The sequence below is a fragment of the Aquarana catesbeiana genome, linkage group LG09 (assembly GCF_042186555.1).
Source record: "Aquarana catesbeiana isolate 2022-GZ linkage group LG09, ASM4218655v1, whole genome shotgun sequence".
In the NCBI taxonomy this organism is placed as follows: domain Eukaryota; kingdom Metazoa; phylum Chordata; class Amphibia; order Anura; family Ranidae; genus Aquarana; species Aquarana catesbeiana.
This window is the reverse complement of record NC_133332.1, coordinates 211,168,217-211,188,986: the sequence shown is the minus strand read 5'-3', so window position 1 is coordinate 211,188,986 and position 20,770 is coordinate 211,168,217. Positions and strand designations below refer to the sequence as shown.

The 20,770-nt window shown below is 39.9% G+C and overlaps 1 protein-coding gene across 4 annotated transcripts in view; it reads left to right on the top strand.

Annotated features, from left to right (window-relative positions):
- The window catches only part of CCDC187 (coiled-coil domain containing 187), a 141,853-nt gene that overhangs the window by 72,504 nt on the left and 48,579 nt on the right, over window positions 1-20,770 (top strand). For 2 of the 4 annotated variants that reach the window (XM_073599648.1, XM_073599647.1), the window contains exons 15-20: window positions 4,397-4,501; window positions 6,857-6,972; window positions 7,292-7,398; window positions 14,721-14,812; window positions 17,540-17,619; window positions 18,822-19,006. In XM_073599648.1, coding sequence (XP_073455749.1) covers window positions 4,397-4,501; window positions 6,857-6,972; window positions 7,292-7,398; window positions 14,721-14,812; window positions 17,540-17,619; window positions 18,822-19,006 — 685 coding nt within the window. The remainder of the gene's footprint in view (window positions 1-4,396; window positions 4,502-6,856; window positions 6,973-7,291; window positions 7,399-14,720; window positions 14,813-17,539; window positions 17,620-18,821; window positions 19,007-20,770) is intronic. The other 2 variants (XM_073599646.1, XM_073599645.1) reach the window with 2 other exon arrangements.

Genomic DNA, 20,770 nt, shown 5'->3' with positions numbered 1-20,770 from the left:
TGGTGAGACTTGCTTAATCCTCAGGGTACAGATCATCAATTGTCAAAATTCAACACCTAGTCACTGCTGCAAATTCTTGCATGTTTTGAGGGTACACCCTCTTCCTCAGCGCTACCTGTCTCAGCCCTGGTTCACATTGATGCCATTTGGCATGCGATTTGACATGTCAAATCGCATGCCAAATCGGCGGCTAATATCCTCAATGGAACTGTCCGAAACATTGTGACGCCGACTTCAGGTGCGATTTCAATAGATATCTGTGCAGGAAACCGCACAGATGTCTCTGAAATCGTTGGACTGACATGCGGGAATGCAATTGTGCGAGTTCACCTGAACTTGCACGGTTTCAATCCCGCAGCAGTGTGAACCCGGGCTAAAACAGAGTTTGCCTTAAATAGCCATCCTCTCTAGGTTGCGGCATTATGTACAACTTTGAATTTCATTCACACCCCATAAAATGAAATACCCAGATAGCAAGCAATTGTGCTGCAAGTTTGAATATGACTTGCTAAGCTATTGCTAGACTTGCCAGGCTTCACAAGTTTGTTGCAAACTATTTGCAAGTCTGCTGCAAGTTCTGGTTCAGTTATGTTGTGCAATAGCCATCCCACCACAGGGGTCGATGTGGCTAAATTTTCATGCTGTAGACTTGCAGAGCTTTTGCTGTAGACTCACCACTGCAACTTTGGTCCTGCTAGAGACTTGCCTTGCAAATTTGCTACAAGTTGTAAAAGTGTCAACTAGAACTTGTGCTTCAAGTGCTCTGCAAGAGTATAACTTCTTAGTGAAATTGTGCAGCAAGTTAACAGACTTACAATTCAACACTGCTACAAATTTCTTGCAAGTTATCCTTGCTATCAGGGTAAGCGTTGAATGTCTGACACTGAGAATTACAGTTCCAGCTGGAGTATTCAGATCACAGTGGGTCGCTCACACTTCAGCTCCCCCATTCATTAAATGTCTTGTATTCTTTTCAATGAATGCAAAGTGCTCTGTGATTGGGGGAAGGGAGATCATGACAGTCATTCCCCCCTCCTTCAATCACAAGCACCTTGCATTCCTTTAAAATGTTTTTGAATTGGTGAATATAATTGTACTGCGCTCTACTACAGAAAATCTCAAAGTCCTGCCCTGTTTACTTGCATGAACTAAAGAACATCTCTTCGCTATGGTATGTTGAGGGGATGAGAAGATAGGAAGCTGTTCTGTAGTCCAGATTAGAAGGAAGCAGCCTTGTGTAAGTACTTTTTGAGTCACTGACTCAGAAATTGATTGATGCTAGAGGATCAGCATTAAGCCAATTATGTAGTATTCCCCAAAAGAGTCAAGGGCAACCCAGGTATTTTGTGACAGGTTTTATTTAACATACCCACATATTTCAATGTTGGATTTTTGACCTGTACATACATTTGAGAAATATACTGTGTAATTAAATAAGTATACAGCACATTATAAGGTCGGTCACAAAGTAAATTACAAAAATTGACTTCCAATGTTTAAAGCAGTCCTGTTGTCAAAGTAATATTCTCCTCCTCTCATCCACTCTATTCGCCTAGAGAAGGAGAAACTGCAGATTACTATAGCAGGAGAAACTGCTGGTCTGAGATCCCACAGTAGTTGGTCATCTGGCCAAATGCTTAAGCCTCGTACACACGGTATGATTGTTGGCCAACCGAGCGTCTGATTTTTGTCAAAAGGGCGTGTGCCAGGATCTTGTCTTGCATACCAACGGTACACAATTGTCGTGCCACAAACACTAACGTAGTGCCGTACTGCAAGGTTTTTTAGCTCTTGAGTGCCACCCTTTGGGCCCCTTCTGCTAATTTCATGTTTGGTGAGCATGTTTGTACATTTGACTTTTGTGTGACAGATTTGTGTACTGACCATACGAAAATCTGAAATCAAACCGCTGTCCACCGAAAATGTACTAGCCTGTCATCTAACATTTGTTGGTCGAAAGTTAGACAACAATTGTCAAAAGAAGCGTACTAACTGTAAGATTTTAGGACAACAGTCTGTCAACAGACAATCCCCTGCCAGCAGTCGTACCGTGTGTACGAGGCTTATGGCATTAGATCACATTGATCCCTGCTAACGGGAGATTACCCATTCTGAAATCTGATTTTCCCCCTCAGCAGAGCTAAAAAGGCCTAGGCATTCAGCCAAGTGACCAGCCATGATTAAATCTCAAAACAAAAGTACTCTCAAGGTAAGTATATGGTGGTTTCTTATAAGATTAAAATTGGTTATAAAGACTTTTTTTTCTTAAAATAACAAGCATGTTATACTTGCCTGCTTTGTGCAATGGTTTTGCACAGAGGGGCTTTGAACCTCCCCTGTCGACGCTCTCCACTCCTCCTCTTCTCCACATGCCCTCCATATGCTAAGGGGCCTACGCGCGGGTGCACTCCTGAGCTGAGCTGTGTGCGTCCATAGACACACACAGCTCAGCCCTGCCCCCGCTCTCTGCCTACAGGTTTTGATTGACAGCAGAAGAAGCCAATGTCTCCCACTGCTACCTTTGTGTCCTGTGAATGCAGGAAAACAGGTACAGTGCTGGATTGAGTAAAGACTCAAGTATGAGCAAACTCGATGGACTACTCAGTCTTTTTATGCTCTCACTTTTCTATGTTTCTAAGTAAGTATTTGGGGGGCGGGAGATGGATACTGCTAGTGGGAATGCATTAAAGGGAAAAATGTTGTGACTTTAGAACCACTTTAAAGCTGAACACCAGGCAGATGTAAAATACATAAATTAAAGGATAAGCTAACCTTTTGTAACATGTTACACCCATATTCAAGGTGCAATATGTTACAAATGCACCAGCCCCCCCCCCCTCCCCCGATCCCCTGTTTTGACAACTAGCAGGGGATCCCCCCCCCCCCCCCCCCCGCTAGCTATCACAATCTGCTCACCCGTGTCATCCATTCACAGTGTTCTGTGAATGGGAAAACTTCCAGGTCTGACAGCCTTTGTGACTGTCGGCTTGTAGTTCTCAGTGAACTACCACAGCGCTGTATCGGAGGTACGGGCAGACCTATACAGACAGTCTGCAGGACCATGGCATTACACCTACGATCTGCTGATTGTGGGTGCAATGCTTTACAGGTCCTTAACAAAAAAAAATAATAAATGCATATTTTTTTACCTGCAAAAAAAACACTCATTTATTTTTTTTTTTTTCATAAAGGTGAACATATCCTTTAAAGTAGCTCTGAATTCATTCAAACCATTAAATATATATATACAGCAGAGCTTAGACTGGGGGAAGGATAAGGAGCACAAGAAGTCAATCAGTTGTGCTGCATTGATAGGAGGCATACTGATAGAAGGAGAGATGAGAGTAGTAGAGAGATGTGCTTCTTGTTCTGCTGCTTCTCCTTTCAATGTCCAGTCACAGGCTGGAGTGAGACAAGGTTTGCATGTATTTCGTGGCATGTCTAAACCCGGTTGAACATTTCTGTCCAAAGATTTCGAAATCCTTTTGTCATGTAAAACAACTCCCGTATATGTATTGCATCTGTATATTAACTCGTTTGTCTGGAGTTCTGCCTTCTAGTAGCAGAGAAAATAGGGGATAGGTGGTTCTTATTTTGATAGTAGGGCTCCTTTAAATTTGTACCAGGATGTTTCCATGCCTACAAAATAGGCATCTTAGTAAAACTGTTATGCCGCGTACACACGACCGGACTTTCCGGCAGAAAAGGTCCGACGGAATCATTCCGTCGGACATTCCGATCGTGTGTGGGTTTCATCTGACTTTTTCTTTCTAAAATTCTGACGGACCTAAAAATAGAACATGTTTCAAATCTTTCTGACAGACTCAATTCCTATCAGGAAAACCGTCCATCTGTATACTAGTCCGACGGACCAAAAACAACGCAAGGGCAGCTTTTGGCTACTGGCTATTGAACTTCCTTTCTCTAGTCCCGTCGTACGTCATCGCGTTCTAAACAAACGGACTTTGGTGTGATCGTGTGTAGGCAAGTCTGTTTTAGTGGAACTCCGTCGGAAAGACCGTCAGAGTCTACTCTGATGGTAAGTCCGGTCGTGTGTACGCGGCATTAGCTTTAGAAATTGTATATATTGCTATGGTTTCCCTTATTATTTTACATGCCCTTGCTATGTCCACTGTATCCAACTTGAAGTATTCAGTTTTTTTTGTTACCATGCAGGAACTATAGTCAAGGTTATGTCTATAAAGAGACTAGAGAATACTGTGTGTACCCTACCAAAGATGAGTAAAAAAGAAAAACAATACAAAGACACAACAGCATGCTACAAATGTATGGCATGGTGGATGCAAAAACATGTAGAAACATATGAAACAATGCTAGTAATAAATACTAATTTGTAATGAGGGGCTCTAAATTAGTAACAGTATATATTTTTCAGCAGCAGACAAGAAGGGGAAGAGTACCATGTTGCATTATGGAGAATCACAACCACAAGTCGGTGACCTGCGCCAGAATCGGATGGAAATTAGAGACAGGATAAAGGTAGTCATTCTGCTTGTGAAAGGGGCTTTTACTTTATATTTTAATTAACCATTTCTTGCAGGATTGTTTGATTTAAAATTAAATAACCCTGATTTTTTTTTTATAATTTTTAAAATTTTTTTTTATTACTATTCTAAAATCTTTATTGGGTCCTCAGTTATTTCAGTCTCTATCCTAAAAGCAATCAGATCAACCAGATGTTTAATGAACCAAAACACCAGAACAAAATATGATGGCAAGCATGTCTGAGCTTCTTTAGTCTATTCTTATTTGTGAAAACAATTGCTTTTTGTTTTGCGCATTTAGCCTAGGTTACCCTGGTTTTCTGCTATACTTTTATTATATATATATATATATATATATATATATATATATACTTTTATATATTTATATATTGTTTTTCTAGTTCATGAACATTTTATGTTTAATCTGTGTTTATTGACAATTTGTCACATATACAAATAGAATATTGTAGAGCATATCTAGATAAAAGATACATTACTTGAGGCATATATTGACATAACTATGCAACCTACATTTCTGAAATATAAAAATTGAGCATTTATCGTAACAAAGTATATAGGTCTGATATAGTGTACCGTACGATTAGAGATAAAGTAATAAATATATCAAAAGGAATGATAACCATTCACAATGCAGTGAAATTAGATATTGTCAAACCCATGGAGTAAAAAGATGGAGAATCTAACATTTATGTCGTGGTGACTATATAATAGGAGGTAATCTTCAAAAGGGTTAAGGTAGGACCAGGTGTATCCTCGCCTGACTGCACAATGCATGGTAGATAGTCATGGATATGAAGAAATATAGGGCGAGAGAGGCACAGAGGGAAGAAAAAAAGGGAGGGGGGGTGGGGGATGGAGGGTATAGGGAAGAGGAAAGGGGTGTGGCTTGATGCCATCTCCAGGTCATCTGTGTCAGAACTGCAGACATAAGTCAGTATAAGTCAGCACAAAATACAAGAGGAGGGCTGAAAAATTGAAGTACATAACAAAGTCTGAGGAATAACTAAAGTAGTTCCACCCAGTGGGGGATTGAGGGTATAGGAAAGAGGAAAGGGGTGTGGCTTGATGCCATCTCCAGGTCATCCGTGTCAGAACTGCGGACATAAGTCAGTAAAAGTCAGCACAAAATACAAGAGGAGGGCTGAAAAATTGAAGTACATAACAAAGTCTGAGGAATAACTAAAGTAGTTCCACCCAGTACACTTGATCCTGTACGTGTCTGATTTAAAATGTTCCCAGCAGACCATGTATTCCAGGTGGCTGAAGGAGTCCATCTTGCAAGCCCAGTCAAAAAGGAAGGAGTGCCCAGTTTGCGCCAGTTTCCTATCGCTAAATGTTCCACTGTTAGGATGCATTGTAATGGGGACAGGAGACAGCCCTGTCAGGCACTATTACGAATCTTCAAAGGGCAGAAAAGAAGGCCATTAGACCTAACACAAATTGCTGGATTGTGATAGGGGGCTAACATTTTGTAAAGCATGTTAGGTCCCAGTCCGATTTGCTAACGTGTGGCCTTAAGGAACACCCAGTTTACTTGCTTGAATGCTTTTTCGGCATCGACAGTGTCTTTATACAAATTACTGTTTAATTTCCAGGCCCACCCCTGTTTGGTGAAGACAGGTATTATGAGGGACGTTCACAAACATTTTAAATGGAAAATTGGAATGTTGGAAGTAAAAAAAATCTTAACTGATCTATGTGTTTGCTTCAGTCAGTCAGAGTTAAAGCCATTTAGGCAATTAGCATTTTCAAGAAGAAACCAGCAATGACAGGCCATATGGTGTTTTTTTTCTTTTTCTTTTTTTTTTTTTTACTCAAACACAGCAATACAAACCTAGGTGGTTAAACAGGTACCATATATGTATTTTTAATGGCTTGTCTGGAATTAAGTTTTAAGGCTCAACTCCAGCCAAAATGTACCTGCTTTGGATACAGTAGGGAAGGGCTCTGTCAGATTTTTGTTGCGACCTGTGTCCCTCTTGGGGAGATTTCCCTTTGCTTTTTATTATAGCAGTAAGTGTTGGGAAATTAATCCAACAGGATGCATGCAAAAAATAAAAACACACTTATAGGTGAGTGAGGAAGTGTAATAACCTCTGCCCTTGTTTTTGTTACTGTCTGTACCTCCCTGTACTGGTGACAACCACACACTCCTATTTTTTGTGTGGACATCACAGGTACAGGAAGTGAGGAAAAACGTTTTCCTATGAGATCACAGAAATGTATAAAAACTTGACAAAAATGTTATCTCTTGACCTCTCTATCTGAAACCAAAAAATAGACTTTTTGAACTGCATATATCCATTTCATATTTTTGTTCTTCTTTCTGGAGGCCCAGTTAGAGCAGCAAGAGAAGGACCTGGCTGTGTTAAAGCTGAAAGCAGAGATGGAGGCCAGAGAAGCAGAGAGGTGTATGCAAGAAATGCTGATACGGGATAACTTGCAGGTAAGCAAGCACTATTTGAAAGTAACATGTCCAGATCTTAAAAACCTTTTATTTTTGCAAATATGCAGCCCTTCCTGTGCAAGAATCTGACATTATTGTTCCCATGCCTCTGTCAGCAAACATATACTGTTGTGAGCTTTTGGTGACCACTCTCCTATCACAGCTGATTGGATATATACCAGGAAAAACGCAACGCTATTTAAAAAATATTTCAGAAAGCTAACCTAGGTAAAAAAAAAAAAAAAAAAAATTGCAACCAAAAGGTTCTCATGAGGCAATGAAATCTTATGTTTAGCTTATACTTTTGTTTGCTATGCAGGATCTACCAGTTAAACTGAGGTCTAAGAAAATGCATCCAAGAGACAATGAACAGGAGAAATGTTATAATCGATCAATGATAAGTAAGTCAGGAGGTTCAGCACAGAGGTGGGTACTGCTCTACAGTTTTATAACCTTAGTGACCAAGAAATGTATCAAAACAAGTTGCAGATGCTTCAAGGAGCCCATATTTTCATATGTATCTATTCTAGAAAGTTTTATTTAACTATAAAATAAAGGGGCAAACCCTTCTCTGAAAACTATCAGTCAGCAACTCTATGAGACCTGTGATTGGCCTCCAGAAGGCAGCCTGGGTACCCATATTTTTTTCACCAGTAGATACTTTTCAGAAACCAAATCACAATTTCCATACATCGTGTAGCTGGGTTGTTAAAATTACCCAAATTTGAATTTTTAATATAATCCAGTTTAATATTTTAAGAACATTGCTTTTATGTATAGTTTGTAGTTCTATATATACATGGGGATGACCATATTGGCTCTCACATCTAGAAACATTGATTCATGCTTAGTAATGCTGAATATTGGTTGTGCCTTAGTGTTCCGGTTATTTCATTTCAAGACTACCATAACAGTTTGATGTGGAAAAAAAATTGTTTCATTGCAATATCTAGTGATCTGAAATGCAATACTCCTGATAGCCAAAGACCATGTGATCTAGACTGCCCATGATTTAGGACACATGATGGAGCTGCAGAGCATACGTTTTTTTTTTTGTTCTTGGCAATAAAGGGGGTTATTTCTTTTTTTAACTTAAATTTGAAGTCAAGTTTTATGTTTTTGGGTATACAACACCAAACACATTAGTTATGTGTGTATCCCATTAGCTGCGGGTGGCTGCTTCTAGTGCAAATCTTCCTCACAGGACATTCTTCATAGCCTCTAAATAGTACTCTGAGCAGCTATCTTCCAGTGCTATGACGGTTAATAGCAGCTTCTGCTACTGAGAAAAGTTGCGCCACTCACCCAAACCCTTCTGTTCTCTCCGCCATCCACAAAACTGGTATTACTAATCTAACACACCACTATGAATGCAATAGCAGTAGTTAAATGGCAGGATCTCCACAGCCCATTCAAAGCATTGTGGGAGAATAGTAATATGAGCAATTAGAATGGTGGAGAGGGCAGATAGCCTCTCAAGGCAAACTTCCGCAGCTAAGAAGGAGTCGCTGCAGGGGAGATTTTTATCAGAAGAAGCTGCCTACATAAAATGGGACAGACACCACTAAACATAGCACATGTGTTTGGTGCTATATACAAAAAAACCCCTAAACTTCAGGCTTAAACTGTGCACACTGAAATATTTTGTTTCGGAATTTCGTTTTCGTCCAAAAAATAAATGTATTTAGTTACTCCCGAAATTTGTTTTTATTTATTTTGTTTTTCGTTAAAAATTTCATTCGTCCAAAAATCCAAATTAAGGTCGAATCTGTCATTGAAGGATTATGGTGTCTGTCGAATATTCAAAGAAGATTCGACGGAGCAGCTAAACTGTACGACGCCGTATAGTTTACCTGCTCCGTTGAATCTTCTTAGAACTTTCAACAGACACCATAAGCCAAACTACTTGTGTACTTAGTTCTAGATATTTTACTGCTCCTCCTCTTTGGTTACAATCAGCCAATAACATTTATCATCATCATTATTTTTATTCATCTTTTCTCCCTTACGTCAAATCTTTTCTCCCCTACGTCGAATCTTTTCTCCCCTACATCAAATCTTTTCTCTCTATGTTGAATCTTTTCTCTCTATGTAGAATAATCTTGGACTAATAGTGTTAAGGTTAGGCACATTCGACCACAGGTTTGATGGACACAGATTGTTATTGTCATCATCATATCGAATCTCCTATCTATATCAAACTGTTGTAGCAACGAAAACGAAAATAAAGCATTTGTTTATGTCGGATCTTTCGTTTTTCGGATTCTGCACTTTCCTTATCTTTTGTTAAAACGATAACGAAAATACCTAAAATTCGGACGAAAATGCATTCGGACGAAAATGAATGCACATGTCTATAAACTAATAATATAATTTGATTATCCATATGTGCCTCACAGTTTCTAACACTTTAAGTTAGGTTTGTAACATTATGGCCTCATTTGCATGGGCTGCAGTTTCTATTATCCCTCTGAAAAGTGATCCAAGGTGAATTGCTTTTCAAAAGAGTGGTAGAGCAGCATCTTCCAGGCATTCAGAAGCTGATACTGCTGCCATCAAAATGCCTATTCTTTTAGTTGATTTTCCATTAAAATACTTCACCCCAACTTTGAGCCAAACACATGGCTTGCAGTGGAGGCACAGTCCTGTTGAATTGACATGCCAAGTTATATTTGCTGTGACCACTAAGCAAAGCATCACAACTGTGGCATGTGTACAAACACCTCTAGCTGCCATGGTAGGTTTTAGATGGGTGGTAAAAGTGCAGTCAACCACCTGTATTAATGGCCCCTTTGCCACCTGTGTAAACAAGGCCTATAATATGCAAGAAAAGACTCTGGGGGCTGCAGTTAAATATCTCTGGTATACTCTTTTATCTGCTGCAGAATAGATATTGAAAGACTTACACAGGGATGAGGCAGTACTTCCACAGCTTCAAGCTTGACTGCATTATTCCCTTTTACCTCTGTGTTATATCTATTCAGGACTCTGCACAATCTGTGATGCCTAATGTAAGTCATTTCTTTGTGCCAGGCTGGCACAGAGTTAAACACACATCAGTGACTTGAGAAACAAAGGCTGGCCACCTGATTGTCAGAAGTTGCTGAGCGGGCACTTTTGCCACGCGACTGTGTTGAAGCGTCTGGCAGATTGCATGGCCCTTAAGTGAGCACTTGTCTCCATTAGAGGGAGAAAAATCTTTCCACAAGTCAGAGCGTAATTGTTCCCCTGGACTCTCATCACGAGGATTGAAGTCATTAAAAATCTGTATTTTCCTCCAAAACATTATCGTGCTACTGAACTGTTTGTGTCCTTGAAATTATTTTTCATTCTTTGTAAACCAATACATAGAACATTGTCTTAAAAGTGGTGGAAAAAAGGCAAAATAATGCAACTATTTGCAAAGATGTTCACATGCTATTAGCTGCTCGTGCCTTTTTTCAGACTTTTTATTAATTTTATGTTTTATTCTTAAGGCCTTGTTCACACAGGGCGTATGCATCTGTGCCCCATGCAAGGCCTGTGTATACCTGTACAGCAGTGCGCAGGTGTTGTGTGCATCCCCTTGCAGGCAGTCCTATAGCTATCAACTGGGACACAAAAGCTGCACAGACACAGGCACTACTCCCAATGTGACATCCATGTGGGTGCCTGACCCCAAATGCACCCTGGGAGCTTTCAGGGCCATGCACCCACACGGATGTCACACTAGGAGTAGTGGCTGTGTCTGTGCAGCCTTTGTGTCCCAACTGACAGCATGGGGATACAAACAACACCTGTTCAACCTCGGGCCAGTAAACATGACCCTGCACAGGGCATGGTTTGAAATGCCCCATGTGAACTAGGCCAGAATTGGACCTTATAGCTATATTTTTTTTGTTAAGTGCACACATAGAAAGTAATGTTTGAGTATAACACTTCAGGTATTTGTTACCTTTTTAAGAGATAACATTACTCCCCCTGACAAAATCACTGACTGGAGCTCAAGTGCGGCTTTTTAATAATAAAAGGCAGAGCTTTCTCAAAAAAATAAGACTGTTGCTGTACATTCTGATGTTAGCCAGACTTGAAAGTTTACTGAAAGGACACTACATCTAAATTGCAAAAGGTGTAAACATTTAAACAGCATGAAAAATTTAGTACTGAGCCTGTACAGAATACAGCCAATGAACCAGGCCACACCTCCATCAGGTATGGGTGAAGAGAGAAACCTTAAGGGTTCATTTACACTAGCCGTAGCCCTCTGAAGAGCAGTTCAGAGTGGATCACTCTTCAGGGGGCATTTTGAGAGGCAGTAAGAAGGCGTTATGTCTCTATTTTTACTTCTACAAACCCACACCACCATGCTGCAACCGCATGCACTATACCCAGCTTGGCCTAATTCAGGTAAATGGGTCACATTCAGCTGGCGGAACTGCCCGCTGAGCATGATGGGGTTTTATTTTTGCCATGGCTACAAAGTATGTGTACATTCTCCCTGTTGCTGCCTTTGCATCTTAAGGGGGAGCGGTTGGGGGGGGTATAAAAACCCAGCGGAATCACAGCCACATTCCCCTAACAGTAAGTGTAAATGAACCCTAACACCATGTAAGCACTGAAAAGAAACAGAGGAACCGCGCACTTATATCATAAATTACATATCACCATAGTGAATAAACAAATTACGCATATGGGAAAAACCAAGATGTCATACATGAGGTCACAGGAAAGAATCCAAACCGCTGCTTTCATCCATTCAATATATATGTAGATATCGTATTCAAAGCTCCAGTTTTGCCATATAGAGTGGGAAAGGAAAGAACACTCTCATGGTTCAGTAATTCAAATCATTTATTTAAGAAAAGGTTGTATTGCACTTACATCAAAGAAGACAAGGATTAGCATGTATTGTCGTTTCGTCTGCATACGTAGGCTGACAAAACAGCATTGGGTGGTGTTTGAGATACGTAATTTCCGGTCAGATGGAACGCAGGTGGAGCACTAACTGTCGATTCCTTTACAATACATGCTGATCCCTGTCTTCTTTGATGTGAGTGCAATACAACCTTTTTTAAAATAAATTATTTGAATTACTGCACCATGAGAGCATTCTTTCCTCTCCCTCTCTATATGGCAAAACTGGAGCTTTGAATACGCTATCTATATATAGATATATCTATATATATCTATATATATATTGAATGGATGACAGCGGCGGTTTGGATTCATTCCTGTGACCTCATGTATGACATCTTGGATTTTCCTATATGCGTATTTGACCCCTGTAATAGGGGTCAATTAAGTCTGAGTGCATAGTGTGTCTGCATGCGGGAACCTTTCCTATACTCACTGAGGACGTTATTCATGTGTGGGATCTATATATGAACTTCACAATTTTTATGTATTTTTTATAATTTAAATGAAGATGTATTTATTTATTTGTTTATTCACTATGGTGATATGTAATTTATGATATAATAGCGCGGTTCCTTTGTTTCTTTTCACGTTACAGGTGTTTTTTATACTTTACAACACGCAGCTCTTTTTGTATTGTAGTTTATTTGTTTTTTGCTCATTGATTTGCGTGGGTTTGGAACTTATTGGTTCCTATATTTTCTTTTACCATGTAAGCACTGAATGGTTAAAGCACAGGTTTATTTTAACCTCAATGTGACCCCTAAACTTAACATCAGCCCCAAATATACCTATCTGTATTCTTTACCTATAAACATTAACTTTGAACCTAACACTAGCCCTAAATCTCAGGCAAATTTCATATTATTACAGCAATAATTACTATGTTTTCATTACAATATTTTTACAGCAATAAACACTATCACAGTATTATTTGCAGAAAACATAATATAGTATTAACCTTTTGGGACCCAATCACAATACTTTACTATCCCCAAAAAATTGCAACAAAAAGATATTATCTGGAAAATGATATATTTCACAGTTGTCTAAATGCATTTTCCCTTTTTTTTGTTAATTTTTGGATAGTGAAGGAATAGTTTAAAGCTCCTGTTTTTTTTAAATGTTATTTTATTTTATTTATTTTTGCTGCCTGTGCCCTGCTGAGGAGATTTCCATTTGCTCTCTGTCATAAAGAAATAACAGTGAGAGGAATGGTCACCAGGACAAATAGAGAAAGTAAATCTCTCCAACGGGGACACATACAACAATAAAAAAATATTCTTGCTTTTATCATGACATAATCCAATGCTAACAAAAAAAGGTATTGGCTTTAGATACACTTCACTTTTACTTAGCTTTAGATACACTTAACTTGTATTAACCCAACTATCTACAATCTGTTTTTTCTCCACACACTTAACTGTACTCACGTGAGAAATAAGTAGATTGGATTTAACAGCAAATATCATCAGAATGAGCACAAAAAAATCCTTTTCTTTAGGTCCAATTAATAAATGAAAAGGAAAAAGGTTCTGAAAATCCCACATAAGGGTGTAAGTAATCAGATTTTGTAAGAATAAAACCTAAACAATCTAATCAGGCTGCTGTAATCTTTAAAGAACAAGTTCAAAGCTATGGCGGCTTACACTGATTACTCACAGGCCATTTGGATAAAACGTCTTCAACCTTTTACCAGTAATTACCTGGAGAGGATCCAGGCCCCATCGGCCCAGCTTCCAAATTCACTTTAAGGAAAAGGATCAACAAGAACGATGACATTACAACATGACTCAATGCTGTTCTACCAGGAATGCGTTATTCGCATGATTATTCCTATTGGAAAGAGTCTGAGGGGGAGGATTTATCAATAGTACGGCCAACAGAGTCAGACAGGGGGACGGCCAGCTTTTACTACTTCCTATAAATCAGACAGCTGACATTACCAATCTGATTGCCCTGCTCAGCACACTACATGCATTCTTGTGTATTACTCTGAGCAGTGTTTCTAAATCTACAGTCTGATTGGTTGGTTGACACCTGTCAGATTCAGTATTTTTATTTATTTTTTGAGGCTTATTTCTAATTAAGAGGAACATTATAGTATATTATCAGAACATCAACATTTAAAGATATCTGAAAGTATTTTTTTACATGGTCACAACATATTTGAGCGCTTACTGTGTCCTATTTAATTGTGTGTGTATATATATTAAGTGTATTCAGAGAGTAGCTAAAGGGTATAACTTCTGTTTTTGTTGAGGTTTGTGTCCCCACTGTAGGGATGATTCACACATTTTATTTGTCTTGGCAATCTTTGTGAGCAGGGCAAAAAGTGATGGAACCTGCATAATTTTACAGTTCTGGATCAGAAATAGTTGTAAATCCTTCAGTGAGGACACCTGTTCTACAGTTGTATATGATAAGATTTACCCTCTATTTGGAAAGCTTTCCTCTCACTTCCTGTTGTGTCGTCTCCAGGACAGGAAGTAAAGACATATCTGCCAAATGAAATGCAGACATTTTTTTAAAAATTTGCAGTTGTCACCAGAGTATGAATTTAGGGAAAATCTCCAGTGGACACATCTGTTCCATTGACAACTGTCTAAGGGGGATTTCACTTTGGGCTTTGGGGAAATTTCCACTTACTTCCTATTGTGTTGTCAAGCCAGGATGGGTAGGGAAACCTCAAAAGAGTGCAAACAAGGGGTATGGTAAGGGGTTCTAATAAATCCCTTGTGTATCCAAAACAAAAAAAAAATTGTATTTCGATATATTTTAACTGTATATGCACTACTACTACTAAATGCTCTCTTTGCAAAATAACTTTAATTTTCTTCATTATTTAATTTTAGGTCTGAATATGCCCTGGATGCTTATTTGGATTCGGCATCTAATACACCAGCTGCACCTGTGGCACATAATACCATGAAAACATCTGATAAGCGTATGTAGTTTATGTACCCTAGGAACTAAGAAAACTAGGTAGCAAAATATGCTGAATTCTTTAGCTTAATATTTAGCGAGTATTGCTACATTTTTATATACAAAATTCCTAAAACCTGAATGTACTATGCTTTTCTAATTAGTTTGGTATCTTACTAAGGGCTCTTGCACAAAGCCAGAGTAAAAGTTCACCTGTCCATTGACATGTATTACAGAATACACTGTGCGCGGCTATGCGTGGTAAACTACCAGCAGTCACTGTTTAACATTCACGCATATGAACGTGTTTTTTTCAAAGCCTAAAATGTTATGTTCCTAATTTACACCTGTGTGCAAGAGCCCCAAATTCTCCCCACCCCACTTAATGGTGCACAAAAGGGAATAGTTATACAGAACACAAAACTCTGGATTTCTTAAAGTCATTGCATCATAAACTGATGCTTCAGTGTTAAAGGATAACTCAACACAACAACAAAATAATGTAGTATATTGTAGTTTGCCTGTACCTAGATGTGTAGCTGCAGTAGTTTTTCTTTTCCTTCCAAACTGTAAGCTGAACTGAAAGCAAAACAATCTTATCTTATCTTGTGATAGAAATGAACAAACATATTTGAAGTCCCACCTGGATGACAACCAACCATAGATACAGTAGAGGCTTGAGTGTAGCCAGGGATGGAAAGTATACTATTTGCAGGATCGCCAGGGTAGGAGGAACATCCCCCCAGTGGACAGGAACAGAAGTAGAAATTATGGCAAAAAGATTTTCATGCTGGATAATATAATATGTATAAGAAACCAGGGGCTGATTCAGCCTACTAGACTCCAGTTATCAAGTTATAACTAAAACATCAGTTATGGGTGGAATGAGTCTTCAAGAGTTTACAAAGCTTTAAAGTGGAATTCAAACCAAACTATTCTGTAAAATGTTCCCTCCCCCCTCATCTTACCTATCCTGCTTACCTTGTGTAAAACAGATTTGTATACTTACCTTTTCATAGTCCAGTCTGGTCAGGTCATGTGACCATGTAGCTCCGACTCCACTGTGTTATGGAGAGCTCGACAACAACTGTGAATTCTAGGAGCCGTGCCATCACCCATAGAATCCCATGGCCCAGCTGTTGTCAAAGCTCCCTCCTCTCCCCTGCAGCAGCCACTCACTGACACCATGGAGCCAGAGCTGCAGGATCAGTTGACCAGACCGAAAGGGAGGAGGAGGGAAAGTTTTTAATGTTAAGCTTGAATTCCACTTTAAAGCAGGCATGAGCATCCACTATAGTTTTGCAAATGCTTATGAATTAAAGTGGTTCTAAAGTCAAAACATTTTTTACCTTAATGCCTTCCCGGTGGGGGACCACCAAAAGAAGGTTCGGGAATGCTCTTTGCAACATCTTTGCGCAGAGCAGGTAAGTATAACATCTTTTTTTTATTTTAAGCAAAAAAAATGTTTTCCTTTACTACCACTTTAAGGCCAAATTCCAGACAAATATAAAAGACACAAATAATGCAGCTTTGTAATTATTCATACATTCTCTTTGTATTTTTTTAAATGCAAGCAGTGTACCTTAAAGGGGTTGTAAAGGTAAAAATTTTTTCACCTTAATGCATTCTATGCATTAAGGTGAAAAAACTTCTGACAGAACCGCCGCCCCCAGCCCCCCCGTTTTACTTACCTGACGCCTCGAAAGTCAGCTTCGCGTTCCCGACATCTGTTCCTCCGCTCACCCTGGCCGCTGATTGGCTGCAGTGGATGGATTGAAAGCAGCGCAGCCATTGGCTCGCGCTGCTGTCAATCACATCCGATGACGCGGCGCGCCGGGGGGGGCGGGGCCGAGTGATACAGCGAGCGGCTATAGCCGCCGGCTGTATCACGGGAGCGCGCCCGCAAGCACTCACCACCGTGCGAGGGAGCTCGCATTAAGGTGGTGAATGCTTGCGGGGAGGAGCTGAAACAGCCGCCGAGGGACCCCAGAAGACGAGGTTCGGGGCCACTCTGTGCAGAACGAGCTGCACAGTGAAGGTAAGTATAACATGTTTGTTATTTAAAAAAAAAAAAAAAAACACTTTTACAAACGCTTTAATTTAACTTGGTATGCACCTCTTGCAGTCCCTGTAGAGCATAGCTCAGAAAGAGGGAGGAAGAAGCAGCACAAGGAGCCATTCCTGTGTGTTGCAGTTCAAGGAGCATGCTAATAGAAGGAAAAAGCAGAGTGACAAAGAGATAAGCTCATCAGTCTGATGCCTCTTTCACTTTCCAGCCACAGTGTTGGGATGGAAAGGAGACCTGAAAGTCAAAGTAAAACTGAAGCAGAGAGAGAACAGGTCTTCTCCCTTGCCAGGCAGAACTGTGTGGTGTGACAAAGCTGTATCAATCACAGGACTGGACGAACAGAAATTCAAACCATTTGGGAGCTAAAACCATGCCCATTTTGTGTATTTTATTATTTTGCCTAGAGTTCAACCTTAATACAAGAATAGCTTTCCTGTGGTTTTAAACCTTTGTAGTTTGTGTCCACAAAATATGAATTCACAAGTTTTTTTTTTAGTCAATATTTCATTGCGAATAAATATCAAACAGAAGCTAAAAAGCGTGATTATTAATATATATATATATATATATATATATATATATATATATATATATATATATATATATATATAAATATATATATATATATATATATATATATATATATATATATTTTTTTTTTACTTGTTTCTTATTAAACAGTGAGTGTTTTACCGGATGAGAATGACATTTTGGAGCGCTCTTGGGATCACACTGACACAGTCACAGACTCTACAAGCAAGGTGTATTATCTTTTTCACAGAAAAATGATTTTATGTACTTTTTAGATAATTTCTTATATAAATTCTATACTTTGTATGACAAGTAGGTGGCAGTATTCAGGCTGTTTGCTGTTGGGAAAATGATCACAGTACGTATACTGCACTCCTTCAGTATCACTGTTTGCTGTTAGCTATTTGCTGTTGGGAAAATTATCACATTATATATTCTTTAACTATAAAGGGTCACTGTACCTAAAACTAATGTTTCCAGTGTCTTTCCTGTGGTAGGGCATTAGGACATATTTAAAAGATCTAAACCATACCCACAAATGTTTATGAAATCAAAATCTTTATTTAAAAAAAATATATACACAGCAACATGAACTTAACCCCAGATTGATTTATAACAGTAATTCTTAACCAGTTTGGCATAGTCATTGAATAGCTAATCAACCCTGCCTGAGTTACCAATCTACAAGGTTGAGGGCACTTTAAAGCGGAAGTCCACCCATTTAAAAGTCAGCAGCTACAAAAAGTGTAGCTGCTGACTTTTAATAGACAGACACTCACCTGTCCCACGGTCCAGCGATGTGGCCGCCTGAAGCCTCGGTTCTCTCCCCCCCTCTCTGTGGCGCCGGCATTGAAAGTGTGGGCGCCTGGCTGTGGCTTCACAGCCGAGCACGCACTGCGCACGCGCGAGCCGTGCTGCGCGTTGTGAATGGCCAGGCAATCTTCTGGGACCTGTGATGTGTCCCAGAAGATTGCAGGGAGGGAGGGGGGGAGATGTGAACTTACGTTCGGCGCCCTGGCACCAGGAGAGGAAATGGGAGCTAGGTACCTGTGAAAACTAGGTACCCCCCCCCCAAAAGAAAATTGCATGCCAAATATGGCATGTCAGGGGGTCAAAAGTACTTAAATCAGAAGTTTCATTTTTGGCTGGAACTCTACTTTAAGGTTAATTTTAAATCTTATTTAAAAGTACATGTTCACCTATAGAAAAAAAAAAAAAAAACACCCATCTTCCCATCCCTCTCAATACCACTAGATGTGTGAGTCATGGCCCCAGCTTCCCCTATGGTTCATATTTACCTCAGGCATCAGAAGGGGGGATTTTTTATAGGTGAACCTGTACTTTGAGGTAACACTGCAGTAATATCTCATAATATGTGCTCACTGAAAATACATAGGTTTGTTCACTAAATGTGTCTCTTTCTAATTTTTAGTGGAGCGAAGTGGGCCAGTTTTATGGTTCTAACATGCTCAGCCGCTTTACCATGGAAATGGCACAACAGTATCTTCGGGAGGAGGAGCTGCGGGCCAGACACCAGACAGCACTTCTCAAGCTCCGCGAAAATGCCCTCAAAGAAAAGACAAAAGCAGAACTAGCACTGCTCAAGCATCAGAGGATGTATGCCAATATTGCCAATATTGCTTGTTTTGTACAGCATAAAAGCAGACTGAAATGCATCATAGATTTGTAGTGATATCCTCCCCAAACTTCTCAGGGCTTTCATGACTTTGCTGAGCTGTGAAATGCTGGTTTCTTCAGGCAAGGGACAGTCAGTGTCAGGTGCTCTAAGGTAGAGTGTACTGTAGCAGACTGAGTAATTGGCTGAATGATCTTTAACCACTTCAATACAGGGCATTTTCACCCTCTTCCTGCCTAGGCCAATTTTCAGCTTTCAGCACTGTCACGCTTTGAATGACAATTGCGAGGTCATACAACACTGTACCCATATGAAATTTTAATCATTTTTTTCCCACAAATAGAGCTTTCTTTTGGTGGTATTTGATCACCTGTGCGGTTTTTATTTTTTGCGCTATAAACAAAAAAAGACTGACAATTTTGAAAAAAAAACAATATTTTTTACTTTTTGCTATAATAAATATCCCAATTTAAAAAACAAAACAAACATATTTTTTCCTCAGTTTAGGCCAATATGTATTCTTCTACATATTTTTGGTAAAAAAATAAATCGCAATAAGCGTATATTGATTGGTTTGCGCAAAAGTTATAGCACCTACAAAATAGGGAATAGATTTATGGCATTTTTATTTATTTATTTATTTTTTTACTAGTAATGGCGGCTATCTGTGATTTTTGTCAGGACTTCGATATTGCGGCGGACAGATCAGACAGTTTTGACACTATTTTGGGACCATTCACATTTATACAACAAACAAAAATGCACTGATTACTGTATAAATGTCACTGGTATGGAAGGGGTTAATACTAGGGGGCGATCGAGTGGTTAAATGTGTTATCTAGGGAGTGATTCTAACTTTGATGGGAGGGGACTGACTGGGGGAGGTGACCGATCGGTGTTCCTCTGTACTGGGAACACACGATCGGTCTCCTCTCCCCTGACAGGACATGGATCTGTGTGTTTACACACACAGATCCACGTCCCTGCTCTGTGACTGGCAATCGCGGGTGCCTGGCAGACATCGCAGCCACCAGGCACGCGCATCGGCTCCCAAGTGACGCGGCGGGCGTGCGCCCCCTAGCGGCCGGGAAGCCGAGGACATCATATGACAGCTGCCCAGGATGAGAGAGATACCTTGCAGTCATCATTGGACTATACGCGGGATGGGAAGAGGTTAAAAACCCACTTTTGGGCTTCTCTGTGGGTCACAATGGGTTTGAGGAGTTTCTGGTGTAGGCATCTCTGTTTTTCTTGGGTTCCTTCTCTCTGGATATCATAGACTGGCACAACTGGAGTGGGCTGCTGTAACAGAACTCCAGGAACTTCTTCAAATGTTTCCGTATTTTCAATCTTCCTTGCTAACATGTGGCTTTACATCTGACTGTCACTAAGTTAAACATCAAGGTCTGATGCTTTTAGCTCTCCTTGCTTCACCCACGACTGTTTTTTAACAAACTGTTGGATTTCAGACCGGCATTGCTGCCACTCCCAATACAGGCAGTCAGAGTGTGTTCAAGTTCTTTTCTGGGCACTGGGATCACTCATCCAGCAATTTGTTGGTTTCTGTTAATAGATTTGACCTTTCTCTTGGACTGGGCCACTGCTGTAACTGCATCACCACTATTAGGGGGAAAACCACTGGATCCTTACTGGATCTCTGCCCAGTTATACTAATCGAGTACATGGAGGAGATTCACCTAAGGCCTACTCTGAGGCAATCCTCAAGTAAAGTCAGAGATTTAGAA